Source organism: Colletes gigas, unplaced genomic scaffold (assembly GCF_013123115.1).
Source record: "Colletes gigas isolate AHSC1104 unplaced genomic scaffold, ASM1312311v1 Colletes_gigas_Sc00020, whole genome shotgun sequence".
Classification (NCBI taxonomy): Eukaryota; Metazoa; Arthropoda; class Insecta; order Hymenoptera; family Colletidae; genus Colletes; species Colletes gigas.
The window spans coordinates 4,869,323-4,889,373 of NW_025106649.1; the positions used below are offsets into that span (position 1 = coordinate 4,869,323).

At 33.3% G+C, this 20,051-nt stretch overlaps 1 protein-coding gene and 1 long non-coding RNA gene across 2 annotated transcripts; both read right to left on the reverse strand.

Moving 5' to 3' along the window:
* Nucleotides 1–2,326: 2,326 nt before the first annotated feature.
* Nucleotides 2,327–2,909, reverse strand: LOC122400845. The gene is made up of 3 exons (XR_006259398.1): nt 2,868–2,909; nt 2,617–2,695; nt 2,327–2,529 (listed from the first exon to the last, which is right to left on the reverse strand). It is a non-coding gene; the product is annotated as an uncharacterized LOC122400845 (long non-coding RNA).
* Nucleotides 2,910–7,036: 4,127 nt separating this feature from the next.
* LOC122400871 (piwi-like protein Siwi) lies at nt 7,037–20,016 on the reverse strand. The gene is made up of 10 exons (XM_043402603.1): nt 19,918–20,016; nt 18,377–18,581; nt 11,236–11,320; nt 11,016–11,126; nt 10,720–10,928; nt 10,472–10,657; nt 9,381–9,551; nt 9,013–9,292; nt 8,571–8,926; nt 7,037–8,481 (listed from the first exon to the last, which is right to left on the reverse strand). The coding sequence occupies exons 2-10, from the start codon at nt 18,566–18,568 to the stop codon at nt 7,429–7,431; spliced, it is 2,643 nt and encodes an 880-aa protein (XP_043258538.1). The 5' UTR covers nt 18,569–18,581; nt 19,918–20,016; the 3' UTR covers nt 7,037–7,428.
* Nucleotides 20,017–20,051: the final 35 nt, after the last annotated feature.

The window sequence follows — 20,051 nt, forward strand, 5'->3', positions numbered from 1 at the left end:
TAGTTTTCTTATTTCAAAACAAAAATTTAATAAATTGAACTTTATTAACCAAAACCATAATGTTTCTTATTTTCACCTACTACCCAGTAAATTAAGTCTCATAAACAATTTACACATCTAAATATTCTGATATTTAATTATAAAATAAAACTTGCGGTACGGGTAATACATGTGGAACAGTACATTTCGACACGTGTATCCGCGAACCTCAATAAACGGATACATGTATAGATATTATGATCCGTGTACCCATATATTTCAATACACGTGTATCCGTGTATTTCAATACCCGTGTACCCGTGTATTGAAAAGTACACGGATTAAGATACGCATATATTAACTACACGTGTACACGTGTACACGTGTATCTTCAATACACGTTCAAAATCAGAAACTCTAGTTTGAATCAGCAAGATTTCTACTCTCGAAATCGTAACTACAGGAACAGAACTGCCACGCGAAAACGCGCCTACCCGAATAACTAATGTGACAGCTCTGCCCTGGCCCTACCTACTTAGTTAGATTAAGCTCACACACGCCAGAAAGTTACCTACCTACCTAACCCTATATTTAAAAATTTGCAAAACTCAATCAAGCAAACAAACACTCCACGGTTCTCATTCTCGCGAAATGCCTTCTTGCACGTTAAATACATCATACGACGTATTAATTAAGTAAACGATCAATATTTAATGATTATATTAATGTTGTAAATATTATTGTACAATGTCGTATTAATTAACATTCATATTCTACTCAATCATAAATATAATGTTTTCACATTGTATTAATTCATTTTCTACTCAATCATGTAATTCATTTAAAGTTACTAAAAATATTTCATATAATTTATAAAAATTGTGTTATATGTGTTTATAACAATTTTATAGTAATCATAATGTGTAATATTTATTTGTAACATTAAGAAACGCGAGTACAAGCAGACCCTCAAATCTGCTCTAAAAAATATAACAGTTGATGTTACTACTCACGGGTATTGAAAATACCCGCGATCACTTAACTCGTCCAAAAAACCAAGTATACAACTGGTCACCCGTGTTGATTCGGATCTTTCATCCTACAACATTGTTGGGGACCAGAGGAACACAAACAACGTGTAACTCACCAATGATGAATGGAAATCATCTGTCATTCCTCAGTCAGCATGGTCCGGCTGGTTAGGTTCAGGTCCAGGATCAGGTTTAGAGACTGTAAAAAGAATGCAAGAAAACAATTAGAATTTATTGTTAAAATTGTAGAGATTTTTAATTAAAAATTTCAAAGTATAAATTTATACTTACGTTGTTCGCTCGTGGAGCACTCCTCTTCATTGATGCACTGACTCTAGTACCGGTAACGAAAAGTTTTAATTTCAAAGAGAAAATGTAATAAAGTTTATTAAGCTAGATTACCGCGACTGAAGATTCATATCGGCGAACAAATGATTCTATTCTCGCGGTTCATAAAACAAGGAGAGTCACGATGCTCTGGAAATAATTTAAAGTTGCGTAAGAAACACTGCTTCTATTCTCGCGTTTGCCTAACACCTTAAACGACAACGTACATACTTGGGGTCACTTTGCCCCGAGAAACAAACTTGTTACTACGCGCAATCACTGAATCTACCGGCCGCATTGCGCGCGGCCAACCCTGGAAAAAAAGAACTGAAAAAAATGGGACAGGATGGAAGAAATACAAAAAGCACACCTGTGCTTTGCCTACTGGTTTCCTTTTTTCTTCTTCTTTCTAGAGCTGACAACAGAATTACTGCTTTACTTAGTACTACTGTATACGTAGTTTGCCACGTAAAAGTTCAATGCCACGAAGGCGAAATACATATTCTCAATCAATGAGAATTTCAATGACAAAATATTATCTACGAAAATAATTACGTACAATTATTCAATTTATCAATATTATATCACCAAGTTTCATAATTAAAGTTGTAAGCATGGTTATGTTTACTTTATCGAATGTTAGAATATCCCGTAATTTTTATAAATATTCCGAAATTTGCAAGAATTAAAGTTCGTTGGTTATTTATACTTGAATAGCATATTCCAACTCCGCAGTTACTACGTTTTCTGAAACTGGTATCGAAATATATATGGGTATTGTAATTACAATAATTCATAAAGAAAGAAATATAAACAATCAATTAAATAAATATCACTCAGAAATATTCAATCCCGATCATACAGTTAAATATAAACTATTCCAATGTATCGGTGATATCTGCCGATGCCATTTCTGTGTATTTCGATATATATCGAAATGGATAAAAAGTTTGTTAACGATTTTTATATTTTATCTTAACAATGGCCAATTGGAAAATTATGATCATGCTTGCAACGAATAGTTTAATAAAGAAATAAAAATATATAAATATTAATGTGGATGTTAATTTTTGTTATAATTGTTTAAACGTTACCAATATTCCCTCCAAAATTTGTCGAGTTGCCTGCAATCTGTTATGGTGTCGTTTACGCGCCAATAAAACTTTCCATGACGTCGAATTTCAATCAGGGACTTCAACAGAAATAAAATACAAATTAAATCATAATTAAACAATAACTAACAATAATGAGGAAATATCAAAAAGTTAGAAATACGTACTTGGTTGGTCGCGAAACGCCGACACGTCTTGAAATGTTTCAACACGTCTTATTATCTCCTGTATTTCGAAAAGGAATTTCTTGATTTCGTATTCCAATAAGAGACTGTAACAGAAACGAAATGAAGATCCATTCAAGTACATAAACAGTTACTATAATTAAGTACTGATTAAATCAAAACCGTATTGCAAGAGATCGTAATTAAAATGCGAGTAGTAATAATGGAAAGATCAACAGGTTAGAATTACGCACCTCGGTCGCGAAACGCCGATCGTCTTGACACGTCTTGCTATGTTTATTTTCAGAATATGAATGATGGCCCTTCGCTGTGTTCGGTAACGCTCGCGAATTAGGTGGCGGGGTGATGGAAGGACCGATGTCTCGCGAAGCTTGTATGACGAACCGAGGGATGCCTCAGATAGAAACCACGGATACAAGAAAAGAGAACGAAGACTTACTAGATCAACGTAAATATCTTCACTTTAGAATCATATTGATGGATGGCGATATAATGTACAAATTAAATATAACTCACACTTTTGTCGATTTATAGTAACAGATGACAAGATTCTTGAATTTGTTAAAATTACTCACTTCGATGATTACATGCAAATTATTTACAACTTTAACTAGTCAAAGAATCACGAATAATTCGTACTTCTCAATTGATATGCATTTACACACCACTAGCTGTTTGCCTATCACACTAATTCAGTGAGTTTCTCAACTGACCGCCATTCATGAGAAGAGGACGCTAAAATCACCTCCGAATTTTCAGGTCGGTATGGCAGTCAGATTGGGCCGCGAAAGTCCATAAGGTGAAAGCACAGACGAGGTATACCTCGTCTATGATTTTTTTAACGTCCTCTTCTCATGGATAGCAATCAGTTGAGAAACTATTTTCTGAATTAGTACTGATGGGCAGACAGTTGTAGTGCGTGCGTAAATACATATCAATTGACTATGGAAGGGATTAAAATTCATTTCTGAATCTGTTGGTATATACCGTACTTCCACGAGAAGAAGGCACAGCGTGTTTACATCCCTACTCCTGTCGCAGTCCGCTGACTCACAGGTATTGGTCGAAAACGGTGACAAAGATCTATGACAGCCAATTAGCGGACTGCAGCAAGAGTGGGGATGTAAACACGCTGTGCCTTCTTCTCGTGAAAGGACGATACCTTCTTTGTGGTTATACACACCTACAGTCTGTAGCGAATAGTTTCTCAACTGATCGCAATGAAAAGGCATTAAGGGGGTAGGCACGGGTAATGCAGCGCGCTGTAAACCGACACAATTTGGCCCGAAATAGGGGGTTTCGAAATAAGAGATTTTGCCCTTATATGAGCAGCTTTTGGGTCGAATGAGGTCTCATTCGAAAGAGGAAGGTCCAATGCAGTGCGCTCTGGTCAAAATCGAACGAGATTCTGTTCACATTTATTAATATAAACGTCGAAAGTCGAGGAAAAAAGTCGTGGACTGACGCATACAGAGTCACGGACATGTACATATAGACAAAATTCATTGCAGTAGCAGCAATCTTTTTGAAAAAAAATCTCGAAAAATAAGGCCAGCGGTGGTTATATGTATAGGAAAAAGTTGTTCAAAATGTTGATTTTTACAACATATTTAAAAATCATCAAAATCGGTGAGACCTCCCCCTTTTCTAAATAATTGCCAAAATTTGTTACAAATAATGTATATGTATCGAAATAATTATAAAACTAAAAGTCGTATAATCATCATTATCCGGGGGCTGATCACGCTCAAAATCTAATCAGACCTTGAAACGAGAACATAAAACTGAAATGTAAAGTTTCATTGAAATTCATTCAGCCGTTTATATGTAATAGGAACAAAAAAAAAAGTCTTTTTTTTTAATAGTCACAATATGATCAGGGGGTCCTAAAACGTGTATTTCCGCTAAAAAAAAATTTCGACATTTTTTTTACATTATGATACTTCATAAATTTCCTTATTGTACCTTACATAGGTCGGAAAGTAAAAATGCTGGGGCAGTCGAGGCTTGGAATCGTATGCCGCTTATCGCGAGGTCGTATTTCAGTTGTTTCTCTTTTACAAGAGCAAGAAGGAAAGGCTCACACTAGCGTTCTTTATTTCACTACGTTAGACGCTAAGGAAGTTCGCCGTCATTACTGTCGATTTCGATGTACTCAATTATGTCGAAATAAGAGATTTTGCCCTTATATGAGCAGCTTTTGGGTCGGATGAGGTCTCATTCGAAAGAGGAAGGTCCAATGCAGTGCGCTCTGGTCAAAATCGAACGAGATTCTGTTCACATTTATTAATATAAACGTCGAAAGTCGAGGAAAAAATGAACGAAATACAGCCGTAGAATCGAGGGCTGGGTTAGTAGTATATGTATACCTGCTATCCCCACCACTCTGTTAGACGCTAAGGAAGTTCGCCGTTACTATTGTCGATTGGTCACACTGTTCGGAATGGTATATGGCAATAGCAAGCAGCTGCCTCTGATTTCTTTAGGCGGCAGCGTATCTGATGGTATTACCATTTCTGTGCAGAGAATATCTGCTGTAATACCGACCTGCCGAATCGGCGAGGTCACGTGCCGTGCCTACCCCCTTAAAATCACCTCTCAATTCTTAGGTCGGTATGACAGTCAGTTTGGGCCACGAAAGTCCATAAGATGCAAGGTCTACATATATGCTTATATGTATATTCGTATATCTTGTCTGTGATTTGGTTGTAACTATTGATAGTTTTTGAAAATTAATAGACACATTATAAATTGTACATGTATAATAGCTATTGTTATGCCACGTCCCCAACCACATTTTTGGTAAAAAGGTATATTTTATTCCTAACACATCGAGAACTTTACGATTATGTTGCCTTCTTGATGTATCCTGGGAAAAAGGACGGCTAGACGCAATATTCAAGGGGCCGACACTCACGACTTTGGGGACAATAAATTATTAAATCCTCCTTTCAATCTACAGTTAGTCCCACAAGTATTCGTACTCTCATTCATTGCTTATGGAAGAAATTTGTTGAAATTTTGCAATAAACTTTTTACTATAATTGAACACATGTGTAAAGTTTATTTGTACCAAATTATAACAAAATTAATTAACTAATAACATAAATATATTGATTTTACTCTGCACCGTACATAATAATAGTCCACAAGCATTCACACCAGTGCATATTTTGTCCAAAAATTTTTTACTTTGTATTCATTTTCTAATACATGTTTCATGAGTCTACCTTTGTATCTTATTATAGCATCTAATTGATCTGGCACATACTTTCTACCAGTTTTAAAGTGATACTTGGTTCAATACTATTTCAAACTTCAAACATTTTTCCATTCAACATTTATTTATTGGAAATTTCAATATCAATCAGAAAACAATGCAGAAAGAAAAATACAGAATGTATTAAAAACTGAATAATATACGAAAAGAATCGATTTTTATTTTTAAAAACTAGCAACTTTTTGAATAACATTCAAATGAACATCTTGTTACATAATTATTACTTACCCATTCTTTTCCTCTTTTTTCATAAACATTTATTAAGGATAATCATATTTTTATATCAAGAACACGTATCGTGGTAAAATAAATCAAGCACATGAAGTGTGAAATGAAAAGCATAATGCCCAGTTGCGATCATTGTAGCATACGTCTATTCCATACATTGAAGATATTATTCAAAGCATATGAAAAAATTGGGAAAAATAGAGTAATCAACAGCGATCCTCTTAAAAATATTTTAATTTTGTATATAATTATAAAAATAGATGTCACATTATTTAAATAAAAAATATATAGGTAACATTTTACATTTGATACTACTGTATCTAACATAGTTTTATTTATCATAAGGTGTAGTTTTCCGACTAATAGAATGACACTGATGACTTCAGTTGAAAGACTATGTGACTATGATTAACATTAATACAAAATAAGTGTTAGCAGTAATAATAGAAGGAAATACACTAATGAAATAAAAGTGAAATCAATCACTAAGGTTTATTACTTAAAAGTGTATTAAAGCATAATGTATTACTAAACTTTTATTTGGAACATAATAGAACTTAAACTTAAAAGTAGTAAGCACTGACTCGTCTGTCGACTTTTCAAATAGTATCAAACAACTAAAATGTATTTTGCTTTTCCAATAATAAAAGGTAATAATCAATATAATTGAACCATTAACTTCGTAGATTAAATTTGATAAAAAAAAAAAAAACTGAACATTTTATGTAACTTACATAAAAATGAAGAGCCTTTATATCTATGTGAAAGGCAAAAATTAAATGAAATTAAAATATTATTTTAGTATAAAAACGTATTCAATAATATATATATATACTATATATGTGTATATATAGAAAGAAAAATTTCAAAATAATTTCTTTGTTGGACCCCTATAAGAGTACAAGTCAATTTTGTGCAGAATCAGAATAAGTACATATTTCACATTGTCAACTCGATATCTATGAATGGTCAAATGAGTACAACTCGAAGCTTGCTGTATAGTATAGAATAGAACTGGTTTTATAACAATTTTGAAACCAAAATGTTTCGTACTATACAGTTTTTTTGCTCCTCTAAAAAATTGTTTTTTGACTTGTACTGTTATTCCTGCCCTTCTAAGATTTCGTTTAATGATCATCTATGGAAATAGAAAATCTTACTTACGACTTCTCGTTAAAGTAACTGAGGTATTTTGTATAAAGTTAGTATCTTAATACTGTTCATGTATTATCTGTAATTTCTAATAGTCCATACAAAAACAGTATATGGTTTATTACAAACAACAGTTATAAGAAGTACAGCAGGTTCTCCATTTGCGTACTTGGTGGTCGGTGTATAAATTGGGCCACCAAGAATGCCAATTTGTGAGCATATTGGCAAGGGGCCGGTACTCTTACACTACCAGACCAGTTATAGTACATATGGGTTAATTTGTACGTAATTCTTTGTAACTGATCGGCTTTCCAGCCTGTCGTGTCTGCAATGACATTATACGAACACGGTGTTACCGTGCCCTGTCTCACATAATGAGACACAACGTAAAAGTCGTACTTGGTTGGAATAGTAACGACATCGTCGATTATTGTACCCGGTGGAGGATTATCCTGCTTATAGAAAAAGCGAGTATTTATGCGTTTTGTAACTATCACAAATGCCATTTTGACCAAAGCCGGGTCACCATAAATATCACTCAATACAGATTTTAACTGTTCTACCTCATGTGTATAAACTTGATGTATTTGACCCTCACCAACACCGTCGCGATAAATTACTATGTGCGATGGCAAAATTTTGTTCATTTGTCTGTAATTATACAACGCTTTTGTTAAATTTACAGAGAACTCGTTAGATAGTTCTTCTCCCGTAGTGTGTGCGCTTACTGCACTGAAATATCTTGTCAAATTTTTATCTAATGATGCAACCATTGCACCAAAATCACGTCCTTTATTATTTGGATCGTGGCACACATCAAAACCGACAACCATTAAATTAATCGGTGGCAATTCAACGCTCCATGGAGCACCACCTAGTTTGCATACTAATTGAATTGCTACTTTCGTAGCTATTGATCTCAAACCTTTCGACTTGAGATTTTTTATGAGGAAAACTTGTGACGGTACAGGCCGATCAACAGTACATTTCTTCTTTATCGCGCTGTATCGATCAGCCCGATTGTTTGATACAACACAAAACACTAGCTCCGGATTAGAAGTACTCATTATTCTTTCTAAGGTTTCTGAATAAGTATTTGATCTATCGTCATTTATATCCCAATATCTAGGATTTTCAATTCTACATCCCATACCCCTCGCTGAGTCTTTGAGAGTGCCAACGAATGCCTATAAAATACAATGTATATTTAACAAAATAATAGATATGTAATGGTAAAAAACAAAACATAATTTCATGAAGACTTAAAATATCTTACCTCCATATCGCGTTTTACGTGATGCGTGCAAATTACCACCCAATCACTTAACTTAGCTGGATTAAACAATGACTTATTAAATAGTTCTCTGGTCCAATCTGCAACCTGTCCAGCAGACACTGCTCTACCCCCTCCAACCACAATATTTTCCGGTGCCAAAACACGTCCGGACAAATTAACTAATTTATCGTCAAGTTTAAGATTCCATTCATTAAGTTCTTTGACTATTGCATTTTCAGAGCGCAATCTCCTATTGAAAACTATTAATTTGTCTGTACGCGATCTAGGAGATACACGAGTGTGTTCTGCCAAAGCACGCATTAAGTGGAAGTTATTCCTCATATTGTCGGTGAGTCCTGCAATAAAAATCATTCGTTGTGAAATGCAATAATTGTTGTAGACTTGAAAATCTCTATGAATGAAAATAATTTGAAAAATATACCCGTTGCCCGACACAATTCAGGAACAAGATACACGAATTCAGCTTGCCCAGCACGACGCTCTCTTGGTTTCAATTTTGTCACAAGCATTGGCTGAGAGTCATTATGTATTCTAATTTGGTACTTATTTTTATAATAATCTTTGTACGATATACTTTCGCCAGTTCGTAATTTAAACGTAGAATTAGGATTTGTACTATAGTCAATGTCGGATATACGATATGTGTTGTTATTGTAATCAGTAAGCACAACGAGACCAATAATTTGACTTTCAAATAAATGCTAAACATAAACGTAATTTGATATAAATACATAGCTAAACCTAAATAAGCCTATATAAAGGCATATTATCAATAATTAACATGCCTACCTTATAGTCATTACGATTCTGTTGATAACAATCATTTAATATATCTAATATAGTTTGCTGACGCATGATTTTATGTGTTATTTCTGAACACATGAGAATATCATTTTCATGTTGTCTTATAGATGTAAGATATCCAGGCCAAAGTTCTAATCTGAATTCACGAACTTCAACCTGCGTTGTAATTATAAACACGTGTCACATAACACTGTACAACAAATTTTAATTACATTCTAATAATTGCCGTTTTAATATATGTATTTAATATCGCCTTACTTTAATCGCGAAATTATTAGGAATCGTATTAATTACTTTTAATTTTGACAGAAGAAATGAAGTGTACTAGTAGCATCATATACAACAAGGTCTTTCTAGCCTTTTTTGTCTTCACGCAATACTTTATTTTTGTTCAAAATCACGATATTTTCGTAAACTGAAGGTGATATAGCAATTTTGCTTGCAAATTCGTATTCAAGACAAAAAACTGTATCGTCCTTCCACGAGAAGAAGGCAGAGCGTGTTTACAACCCTACTCTTGCTGCAGTCCGCTGATTGGCTGTCACCGATCTTCGTCGCCGTTTTTAACCAATACCTTTGAGTCAGCGGACTGCAACGGGAGTGAGGATGTAAACACTCGTGGAAGAATGGTACAAAAAGCATCCAATGCACGTTGCAAACAAAATTCGTGTCGAACCGTATAATTCATAAATAGAAATATTAGAAATTAATATAAAAAAAAATATATACATATAACACATTAACATAAGGTGATATTAAATATACGTATTAAAACAACAAGTACTAAAATGTAAGTACAATGATGCCTTAGAAATTGGTCAGTTGCTATTCCTACCAGTTCTTGGAACTTGTTCCTGCGGTCAAGTATGTTTATGTTTTTAAATCTACTGTGATATATCAATGTGCCGTGTTATCTACCTCTATCTCACTCGAACTCTCGAAAAAAAGGAAATACAGGATTTCCTGGAAAATCCTGTTTCCCTTCAACTTTAGCCAGTTTCGATTCCGAACGTCGGTCAATATCCAAAGCACCACTGTACTTCTACATTAAATCATTAATACACTTATTTACTTACTTTACTACGCGCATCAAAATAATCACGACCAACGAGTTGAAGTTTCAAAAGATCCAAACACTTTCGCATAATTATGTTGAAAAATGAGATGTATTGTTGATCACCTTTGGCCAAATCTCCAACAAGACGTATAGAAATTCTGATTTTTGTATCATCCGATTGTCGAGCAGACCAAAGTTCTAATTTCTGAAATATTAAATATACACAAAATATAACCGATCAAATTTTCTTTGCTAAAAGAATCTTACATCTGATAAACGCTGACTAGTGTAAAGGAGTGTCCCATCAAAAACGTATGCGCCCAAAGTTTCTTTATGAACTCTTACTAGTCCCTTTCGGACAACCGTTCGATCTTCTTCAGGTGAAAAATCGACTCTGTATTGATACAGACACCAATCGGTTGTCGCCAGCATCTTGAAGTAATTCGTTTGCAAAGAAATAGGTGTTCCGGTTGTACCTAAAAATAACAATGTTCGTATAATATACATTTTATGTGTAAAGTGTATTATACGCTATCCAAATGCAAAATCTTGAACGTATGAACCTTTTTTAGTAACTAAGTTTGTTGGCCTTGTATGAGGTTCAACTACCAGAACACGTCGCCCTCTCATTGCACCTCTGCCTAAGGTACCAACGTCTCCACCTTCAGTCACTACTATAAATATATTTTAATATATTAATAATTAATCTACCTATATGAAAATATTAACAATAAACAGAAATATTATTATTTTAAAAAAGAAATTACATATTCTTTGGCTTACCATCCATCATTGTTGTTTCTGCAGAATGACCCGGTGTAGCTGTATCACCTTTAGGAGTCAATCGCTGCGTACCGCGGCTAGCACTCTATTACATTACAAAAAATATACATAAAAATGCATGTCAGAAAAGGTATGAAGTATAAAGTATAACAATGAAAAATTTCAACACTTGAAATACAATAAAATTCTGTACTTAGTCAGGTTTGTACAAAGTTTGTCCTTCGTGTTCTTACAAAGTTATGACCCTACTGGAATTACCATTTTCTGGAATTACTGGTCCAGTGCGAGCCTTAGTGTTATCTAAGCATCACTATCGACGATAATTTAAGTTACTACTAAAGTGGTCCACAAGTTCTTCTGTTATTTTTTTTTTTTGGCTGTAGTTCCGAAAAACTCCAGCGATCGATCGACATAAAATTTGGAAGAGGGAAAAGAATAATACACTGGGTGTTCGGTCACCCCCGAAAAAAATTTTAATGGGAGATTCTAGAGGCCAAAATAAGACGAAAATCAAGAATATCAATTTCTTGACTGAGGCTTCATTAAAAATTTCAAATTATTCTGAAAAAATTATTTTTTGTTGCGGGTCACAATTACAATCATTTTTGGTAAATATACATACTCCCGAAATCCTACCCACTTCCGAGAGACAAATTCGGGTAGGTATCGAAATTTTTCGACAAAATTAATGAATTTCAAATCATACTAAAAAAATTATATTTAGTTACAGGGGTCAATTACAAGCATTTTTGGTGAATAGATATACCCCGAAATCCTACGTACTTTCGAGAAAAAAAATTCATGACCGAAAATCTAAGGTGAGGCTAAAAATGCTTCCCCACACGCGAATCTTTAAAATGTCATATCTCCTGAACGGATTGGAGGATTTTAATTTGTCAAAATGCAAACAACGCGTATTTTAGTAGAGAATATGTAGAGATTCCTAAAATATTCGAAAAGTTGTTCCTTAAACCCGTAAAGTGAGAAAATGGTTCAATTTTCAAACAGCCATTACTCTTACAATAGTGAATATATTTCAATGAAACTTTTTTCTGAAGTAGAGCCCATAGATATCTACAGAAAAGTATTAGCCAACTTTTCTGTACAGCGTGAAACAAATTTTGAAGAAAAATCGACAAGGGGGTGGTGCCTAAATTTTTTTACAAAAAAAAAAATTTCAAATCGTTCTGGAAAAATTATTTTCGGTTGCGGGGCTCAATTACAAACATTTTTGGTAAATATACATACCCCCAAAATCCTATCCTCTTTCGAGAATAAAATTCGAGGTGTGAAATTTTTTAACAAAATTAAAAAATTTCAAATCTTTCTGGAAAAATTATTTTCGTTTGCGGTGGTCAACTACAATCATTTTTAGTAAATAGACCTACGCCCAAAAACCTATCCTCTTTCGAGAATAAAATTCGAGGTGTGAAATTTTTTAACAAAATTAAAAAATTTCAAATCGTTCTGGAAAAATTATTTTCGTTTGCGGGGGTCAACTACAATCATTTTTGGTCATTAGACATACGCTCGAAATCCTAACCACTTTCGAGAAAAGAATTCGAGTAGATACTGAAATTTTTCGACAAAATTAAAAAATTTCAAATCGTTCTGGAAAAATTATTTTCGGTTGCGGAGGTCAATTACAATAATTTTTAGTGAATAGACCTACCCGAAATCCTATCCACTTTCTAAAAAAAAATTCATTACGAGCAGAACGTGAAATGTTAATAACTTTTTAACGAAGCTTCCATCAACAAATTAATATTCCTAATTTTCGCCTTATTTTGGCCTCTAGAATCTCCCATTACAATTTTTCCCAAGAGTGTCTGAACACCCTGTATACAAAAATAAAGTGCAAGATTTAAATAGAACTTATTAAAGAAACTTTATAATAGAAACATCCCGTTTTCAGCAATCACATATTACAGTTACTTTACATTTCATAGATCAAAATTGGATATTTAAAACGCACATATAATTTACATATTTAAAACATATTGTAACATTATAAATGATACGCCAGTATTGTTTATGTTTGATTGTGTAATCTCCAATTAGTAAGAGCGCAGAATTGGTTCGTGGATAGATCCTTTAACCCTTTGTTCTTTGTTAGGAAGCGTGAAACGTTATACCATAGGGTGGAGATAAGATATCTAACCACAGATTACTTATGAGAACGTTTCCAGCGTTAGCTTTGGAAAGTGTTATAATTTCTTAAGTCTAGAAGCCCTAAACGACGGATTTCAGAAGTGAAATTAGTCCAAATGAAGATGAATTTGATTTTGAACTGTTGAGAAACGAGATAGTAACATAGTATTAGGTGTAAGAAATCCAAAAATTAGAATAACAGATAGTGAATCGGAATATGACAATGATGTCCCACAAGATTCCAATAATTCAAAATTGACACCTTGTGAAGAATCTAGCAAAATATTACCGAGAAGAAAATTCATAGCTAGCGAAAAATCTGCAGAACCACAAGTATCCTCAAATGTTGAACAATTGTTGGATATTTTAAAGACATTTTTTACCGATGAGTTGTAAATCAAATAATAATTGAAACTATTGGAAATTGGTGAAAAAGCAGTACTCTTTTATACTTTAAGAGTGAAACTTTATTGTACGTTTCGGAAGGACGTCTTGACTCGCAAGGAACCTTTGCGAATGGTCCGGCTTCGATTTTGATGAAACTTTGTACACTTATAAAGCAGCCAAAAATAATTCACACGTATTTTTTTTTAGCTGCGATAACTCTAGTTTAAGGGGTGAAACCACCCCTTGAAGGTTTGGCTCGAAACGGCTATCTCGAAAACGGAAAGACATACGAAAAAATTGTTATTGGGCGAGGTTAATGGTTCCTTATGTACAATAACATGGTGTTACAAAATTTAACAAAACACAATTTATTTATAACAAAAAAAATTTATTAACTTAATTTTTCATTTTATTGAAATTTTCATAATGACAAAAAATGACGAGCATTTCATTCCAAATCCATTGGTATGTAATATTTTAAAATTGCCGCCTACAGTTTTGCAGATTTTGATGATTTATATTTTGCGCACACATCCACTAACTTCGATTTTAATGAAGCATTGTAGGCTTGCACTAAATTATACAGTAACAAGTAGCAAGTAACAATAATAGTAACAAGTTTCTTAACAGCAACGAAAAGTTTGGTTTTATTGCCCACCTATGACATTGTGGCAAAGGTGTAGCGATTTATAGATTATAAATATATACAGTGTGTATAGCAATTATTCTGTATAGCAATGGTTCATTTTCAACAGAATAGTAGTACGCGACAGGATTCTAGAATGCATTTGTGGTTTTTCATCTACATATTCGGATTTATACCAGGAGTATTTAATAAAATTTTGGAACTGTTAGAAATGTAGAAAACAAGGAATGCCTGAAGCAGGCCATGTGCTTCTCCTTGGCGCGTCTCCCCCTCTTAAAGGAGGATCGGCCAGAATGTTTAGACAAAGAAGGACCGTACTGTCAAGGATGCCCTCACGACCCTAGTTTTCTGTCAGGGTACAGAACTGTATTGGCTTTTGCCGTGAGCAGAGATACGCTACAGTTTTAGAAAGCAACTCGTGTCGATTTTATTTAAAACGCCCGACCGCTATCCAGATCCTGATATCGAACTTTTTCTTACAGAACCTTGGCGATGAAAATTGATCGTGGACCAGAGATTGAAGTTTAATTATATTATTCCTAGCGTGGAGATTAATGTCGTGATTTAAAACGAGAACTATATCGGAAAATCGGCAGACGAAATTTTTCCAAGTGCGGAAACCGTAAACATCCAATGGTTGAACGTACTTTGTTCCACCTTTTGGTATTATAAAAAGTTTTACATTTTTACCCTTAGGAGTAACTTCGTTCACCGTCTTCTTATAGTGACCACTCCAGAAATCAAGAATTAGAACTGTTGCGGGCCCAGTATTTACGAAGTAAATCTCTCTTAATCAGGTCTTAAAATGGTCTTAATAAATCTTCAATCTCTGGTCCACGATCAATTTTCATTGCCAAGGTTCCAAAATTTTATTAAATACTCCTGGTATAAATCCGAATATGTAGATGGAAAACCACAAATGCATACCAGAATCCTGTCGCGTACTGCTATTCTGTTGAAAATTAACCAAGATGCCATATTCGCGGTGACGCGGCAATAACTAAATTCGCATGGTCTAAGAAATCTTTATGTTTCAAACATTTTTTTGACGAGTACCACTATTGTCGGAACTACGTAGAATAATTGCTATACACACTGTATATATTTATAATTTATAAATCGCTCCACCTTTGCCACAATGTCATAGATGGGCAATAAAAACAATCTTTTCGTTGCTATTAAGAAACTTGTTACTGTTATTGTTACTTGCTACTTGTTACTGTATAATTTAGTACAAGCCTACAATGCTTCACTAAAATCGAAGTTAGAACGGCTACTACCATAGTGGATGTGCACGCAAAATATAAATCATCAAAATCTGCAAAACTGTAGGCGGCAATTTTAAAATATTACATACCAATGGATTTGGAATAAAATCCTCGTCATTTTTTGTCATTATGAAAATTTCAATAAAATGAAAAATTAAGTTAATAAATTTTTTTTGTTATAAATAAATTGTGTTTTGTTAAATTTTGTAACACCATGTTATTGTATATAAGAAACCATTAACCTCGCCCATTAACAATTTTTTCGTATGACTTTCCGTTTTCGAGATAGCCGTTTTGAGCCAAACCTTCAAGGGGTTGTTTCACCCCTTAAACTAGAGTTACCGCAGCTAAAAAAAAATACGTGTGAATTATTTTTGGCTGCTTTATAAGTGTACAAAGTTTCATCAAAATCGAAGCCGGACCGTTCGCGAAGGTTCCTTGTCAGTTAAAACTGAACGAGAAGTGAAGCGACGCTTAGATCATTGCCTGCGCCATGTTTATTTCTCTGGCCCTCGATGACAAAACAGTCCCAAGCCCCTAGGCCCGATGGTGCCAATACGGTCTTCGTATGCAAACAATGGATAGTGTTTCTCACTGTTAGATTCAGTTTCGTAAATGATTATTTATTAATAATCCAACAGAAACAAACAATTATGCTGCAAAAAAGTTAGAGGGGAGGACGCTGCCATCGCATTCAATTTGGCGAACATGGCATAATATCACTACGGAAGAATTCGGAACGTTCGAAAGATAAGTTCAACGAGGATTGGATGGAAATATAAACACAAAGTTCACGTGACCGTTGACGTAATCGCAGATAAGCGGCTGCTGAACGTCGCTGCTCAGGGACGCTTTTTAGGGGCCTCTAGGAAGGGCCTGCGCATGATTTGGTCGCAAGTTAAAAATTATATTACAGCAAATAATACAATGTTCAGATTTCCCGATGTAAAAATATTATTTCACGAGTTAGTAGTACATGTTACTAAAAACTGAGTGAAATGTGTTGCTCAAGTTATTGAACACAAATTTTTAGCAGTTGGATCACAATACTGACGCATTAATTGAATCGTCTATAATTAATTTAAATTCTAACAGTTTAAACACAGAATCATCATAAATTGTATATTATAATAAATAGATAAATTAAATGTTAAAATATGGTTTTTCACACCTTAAATTGTATTTTTATTATGTAATAATGTTAATAATGTTTAATTAATAATATCATATTAATATTAAGGACGAGTATTTTTTGTTTAGAAAATTAACTTCTTTCCTACCATATAAGGATCTGGACATTACGTTTCGGGTCTGGTCTGATCACGCGTCGCTCGTGTACAGTTGTTTATATTTTCTATCAGTTCTCGTTGAATTTTTTCCAGAAAAAAAATTGTTCACAATTTCACGCTTTATAATATATTTGACCCTGTATTCGGACTTCGCATCGCTCTGCAAATATCCGCACTCCGAGGGTTAAAATAACTCGGTAAAATACAATTTATGGCTTCGTTCTATAATGCATCTCAAGGTGCATATTCTCGTATCGTGTCGCCGTTAGATATTTAACAAAAGTAAACGTCGTTTCATTGCGTTGCAAAAATAAATGCGAACGTAAGCAACTGCCTCGACTTACCAGCCCATTCATGTATCATATCACCGTTGTGTACAATCATGAGCAAAAAGCATAGTGTCGTTTCGTGTATTAAAACTTAATTAATATCATTCGTCGATTTTTCGTCGTCACAGAATGTCCAAAAGCTGTTAATCGAAATATGCCCAGAAACATGGTTTATAGAAAGATTGGAAATCGAATGAATGAAAAAAATATATTTTTTGAATATATTGCAAATAAAGTAAACGTGTGTCTGCAAATAGATCCATATATAGGAACAACATATGATAGACAAATTATCTTAATAGATTTAGTTTCTTTTTACAGAACTATAGATTTTTCAATAATAAAAGAATTTTATTTTTGTTCATTACTGTATATACAGGATGTTCAGCCACTCCTGGGAAAAATTTTAATGAGGGATTCTAGAGGCCAAAATAAGACGAAAATCAAGAATACCAATTTGTTGATGGAGGCTTCGTCAAAAAGTTATTAACAATTAAATTCAAAAATTTTAAATCGTTCTGGAAAAATTATTTTCGGTTGCGGGGGTCAATTACAATCATTTTTGCTGAATAGACATACCCCCGAAATCCTGCACATTTTCGAGAAAAAAATTCAGTATGGGCGGAACTTTAAACGTTAATAACTTTTTAACAAAGCCCCCATCAACAAATTGGTATTCTTGATTTTCGTCTCATTTTGGCCTCTAGAATCCCCCATCAAAAAATTTTTCCCAGGGATGGCCGAACACCCTGTATACACCAATTCAATAGAAAATCTCTGGCACCTGATGCATTTTAAATAAACTAACTGGAAACTTTGTTTAAAAAAACAGTAGATATTTAAATACCTCTTTTGTAATTAATATTTCTTCTAACAAACATACTACCTTTTAAACTATAGTTTCCTTAATATATGTAAATAGAACAGCGAAAAGAATACGTTACACTAATATACACTAGTATACACTAACATAGAATATTAGTTACACTAATTATCTATGAAAGAATAAAAGTTTAAAACACTAAAGTTGACAAAAATTACATCTATTTTCTTATTGGTTCTTTGACATACCGGTGGTCTACTATACGGTGTTTGAGTAGATGGTCCTGCTTGGGCTGGAGGTCCAGGCCTACGACCCGTACCACTTGTAAATGGTTGCCCACCAGGTCCCTGCGTACCCTGTTTACGAACATCTTGGCCTCGTGATCGGCCACGACCCTTACTTGGGCCGGCTCCTCTTTCTCCTCCTCCTCCACTGGACATGGTTTACCTAATACTTTTAAAAATGTTATAGTAATTAAAAAATATATATGCACAAAGTGACCTCTTAATGATGATACAGTGTTGTCTGAAAAGTTAGACTGAACAAACTTGTTTTTGTACATATCAGATATGAGAGTAAAAGAGATACAATCAGTATAGTCTGAACAATAATAAACTATGAGTTTTGGTGTAATTCATAATATGAATTTTATGTGCTTAGTGATAAAATATTAGGTGAAGTGTTACTTCTCAGGTAATACTCTGCAACCAAAAACAAGGTGATCTTTATTAAAAATAAGCCAAAAGCAGGGAATAAGATTTTGTCTTCAATAGTTCGTATCAAGTACAAAATGCTCAAAAGCAAAGCACATTTTAATACATTAATTGTCAGTTAAATACAAATGTGCCACATAAATTTTTTTAAATTATTTGTCATAAAAACAAATGCTTGTTTGCAAAATCTTTATTCTACATTTTCAATTTATTTTTTTTATGAAGCACCCATTTTTCAGTTGTATCATCAATAATGTATCAATCAAAACGTGAAGTACAATTAACAAATTATAAGAGGAAACACTAATTTTATATAACAAAATTTTTTTACTTGAAAATGACAATTATTTACAAATTTACATATAACTGAATACATTTTTAAAACATAAAAATTATAATTCTTTTACACTTTTAAATATTTTTAAATTTATTAATTTGCTTTCAAAAATTTGTCAATTATTTTTTTACATGTGTTACATTTTTCCTTCAGATTTTATTTAATTAATTAATTGAAAATATCTCTTTCAATGGCCAATTAACTATTCCAAGTTCGTGTTTCTTTATATCGAAAAATATATAAACATTATGCCGATTTCAAGGTTAAGTATACAAGCACATGCTTGAAGTCTAAATACTTTTTCAGAGGTCAATCAAACAACGGAATTCCTCTTAATAATGATTGTATAACTTTATATTATAAAGAAAAATTAATAGAATTAATAAATCGAAAGTTAAGCGATATACATATGTTAACGAAATTTAATAATCAAAACGATATGCTTAAGCAGAACTGAAAGAAAAAATATCAAATTCGTAACAATGTATCAAAATAAAATACTTACATTTAATTACTATAAAAAGTACAAGGCTATTAATAGAAAATTATTTTGAAACAAATTTCTTTTCATTTTTTAGTAAAAACGATATAAAACCAAAAAGGATATATTACGAATTTGTATCAAATTTCCTTCCATGTTACAAAGTATAAATCAATCTTTTTATAAAGTAAATTCAATAAAAGTATATAATTTTAAGAAGATTTTAAGGTAATTAAATCATATTTTGTATGAACTTACAATGCTGGGAACGTTATTCAACAATTATAACACACAATTTTCGTCCCACCGACGCCGGGAACCGATACAAAACGCATTTGAAAATGTGGTAGGACACAAAATTTACCTGCTTAAGCTAAATGGTTCACGCATGC

Bases quoted from the DNA above. Each gene is read 5' to 3' on its own strand.
- LOC122400871 (XM_043402603.1), bottom strand. From the start codon at position 18,568: ATGTCCAGTGGAGGAGGAGGAGAAAGAGGAGCCGGCCCAAGTAAGGGT. The intron at 10,658-10,719 runs GTAAGATTCTTT...TTAATATTTCAG, and splicing joins CTAGTCAGCGTTTATCAGAT to AAATTAGAACTTTGGTCTGC. The intron at 8,482-8,570 runs GTAAGATATTTT...TGTATTTTATAG, and splicing joins ACGTAAAACGCGATATGGAG to GCATTCGTTGGCACTCTCAA.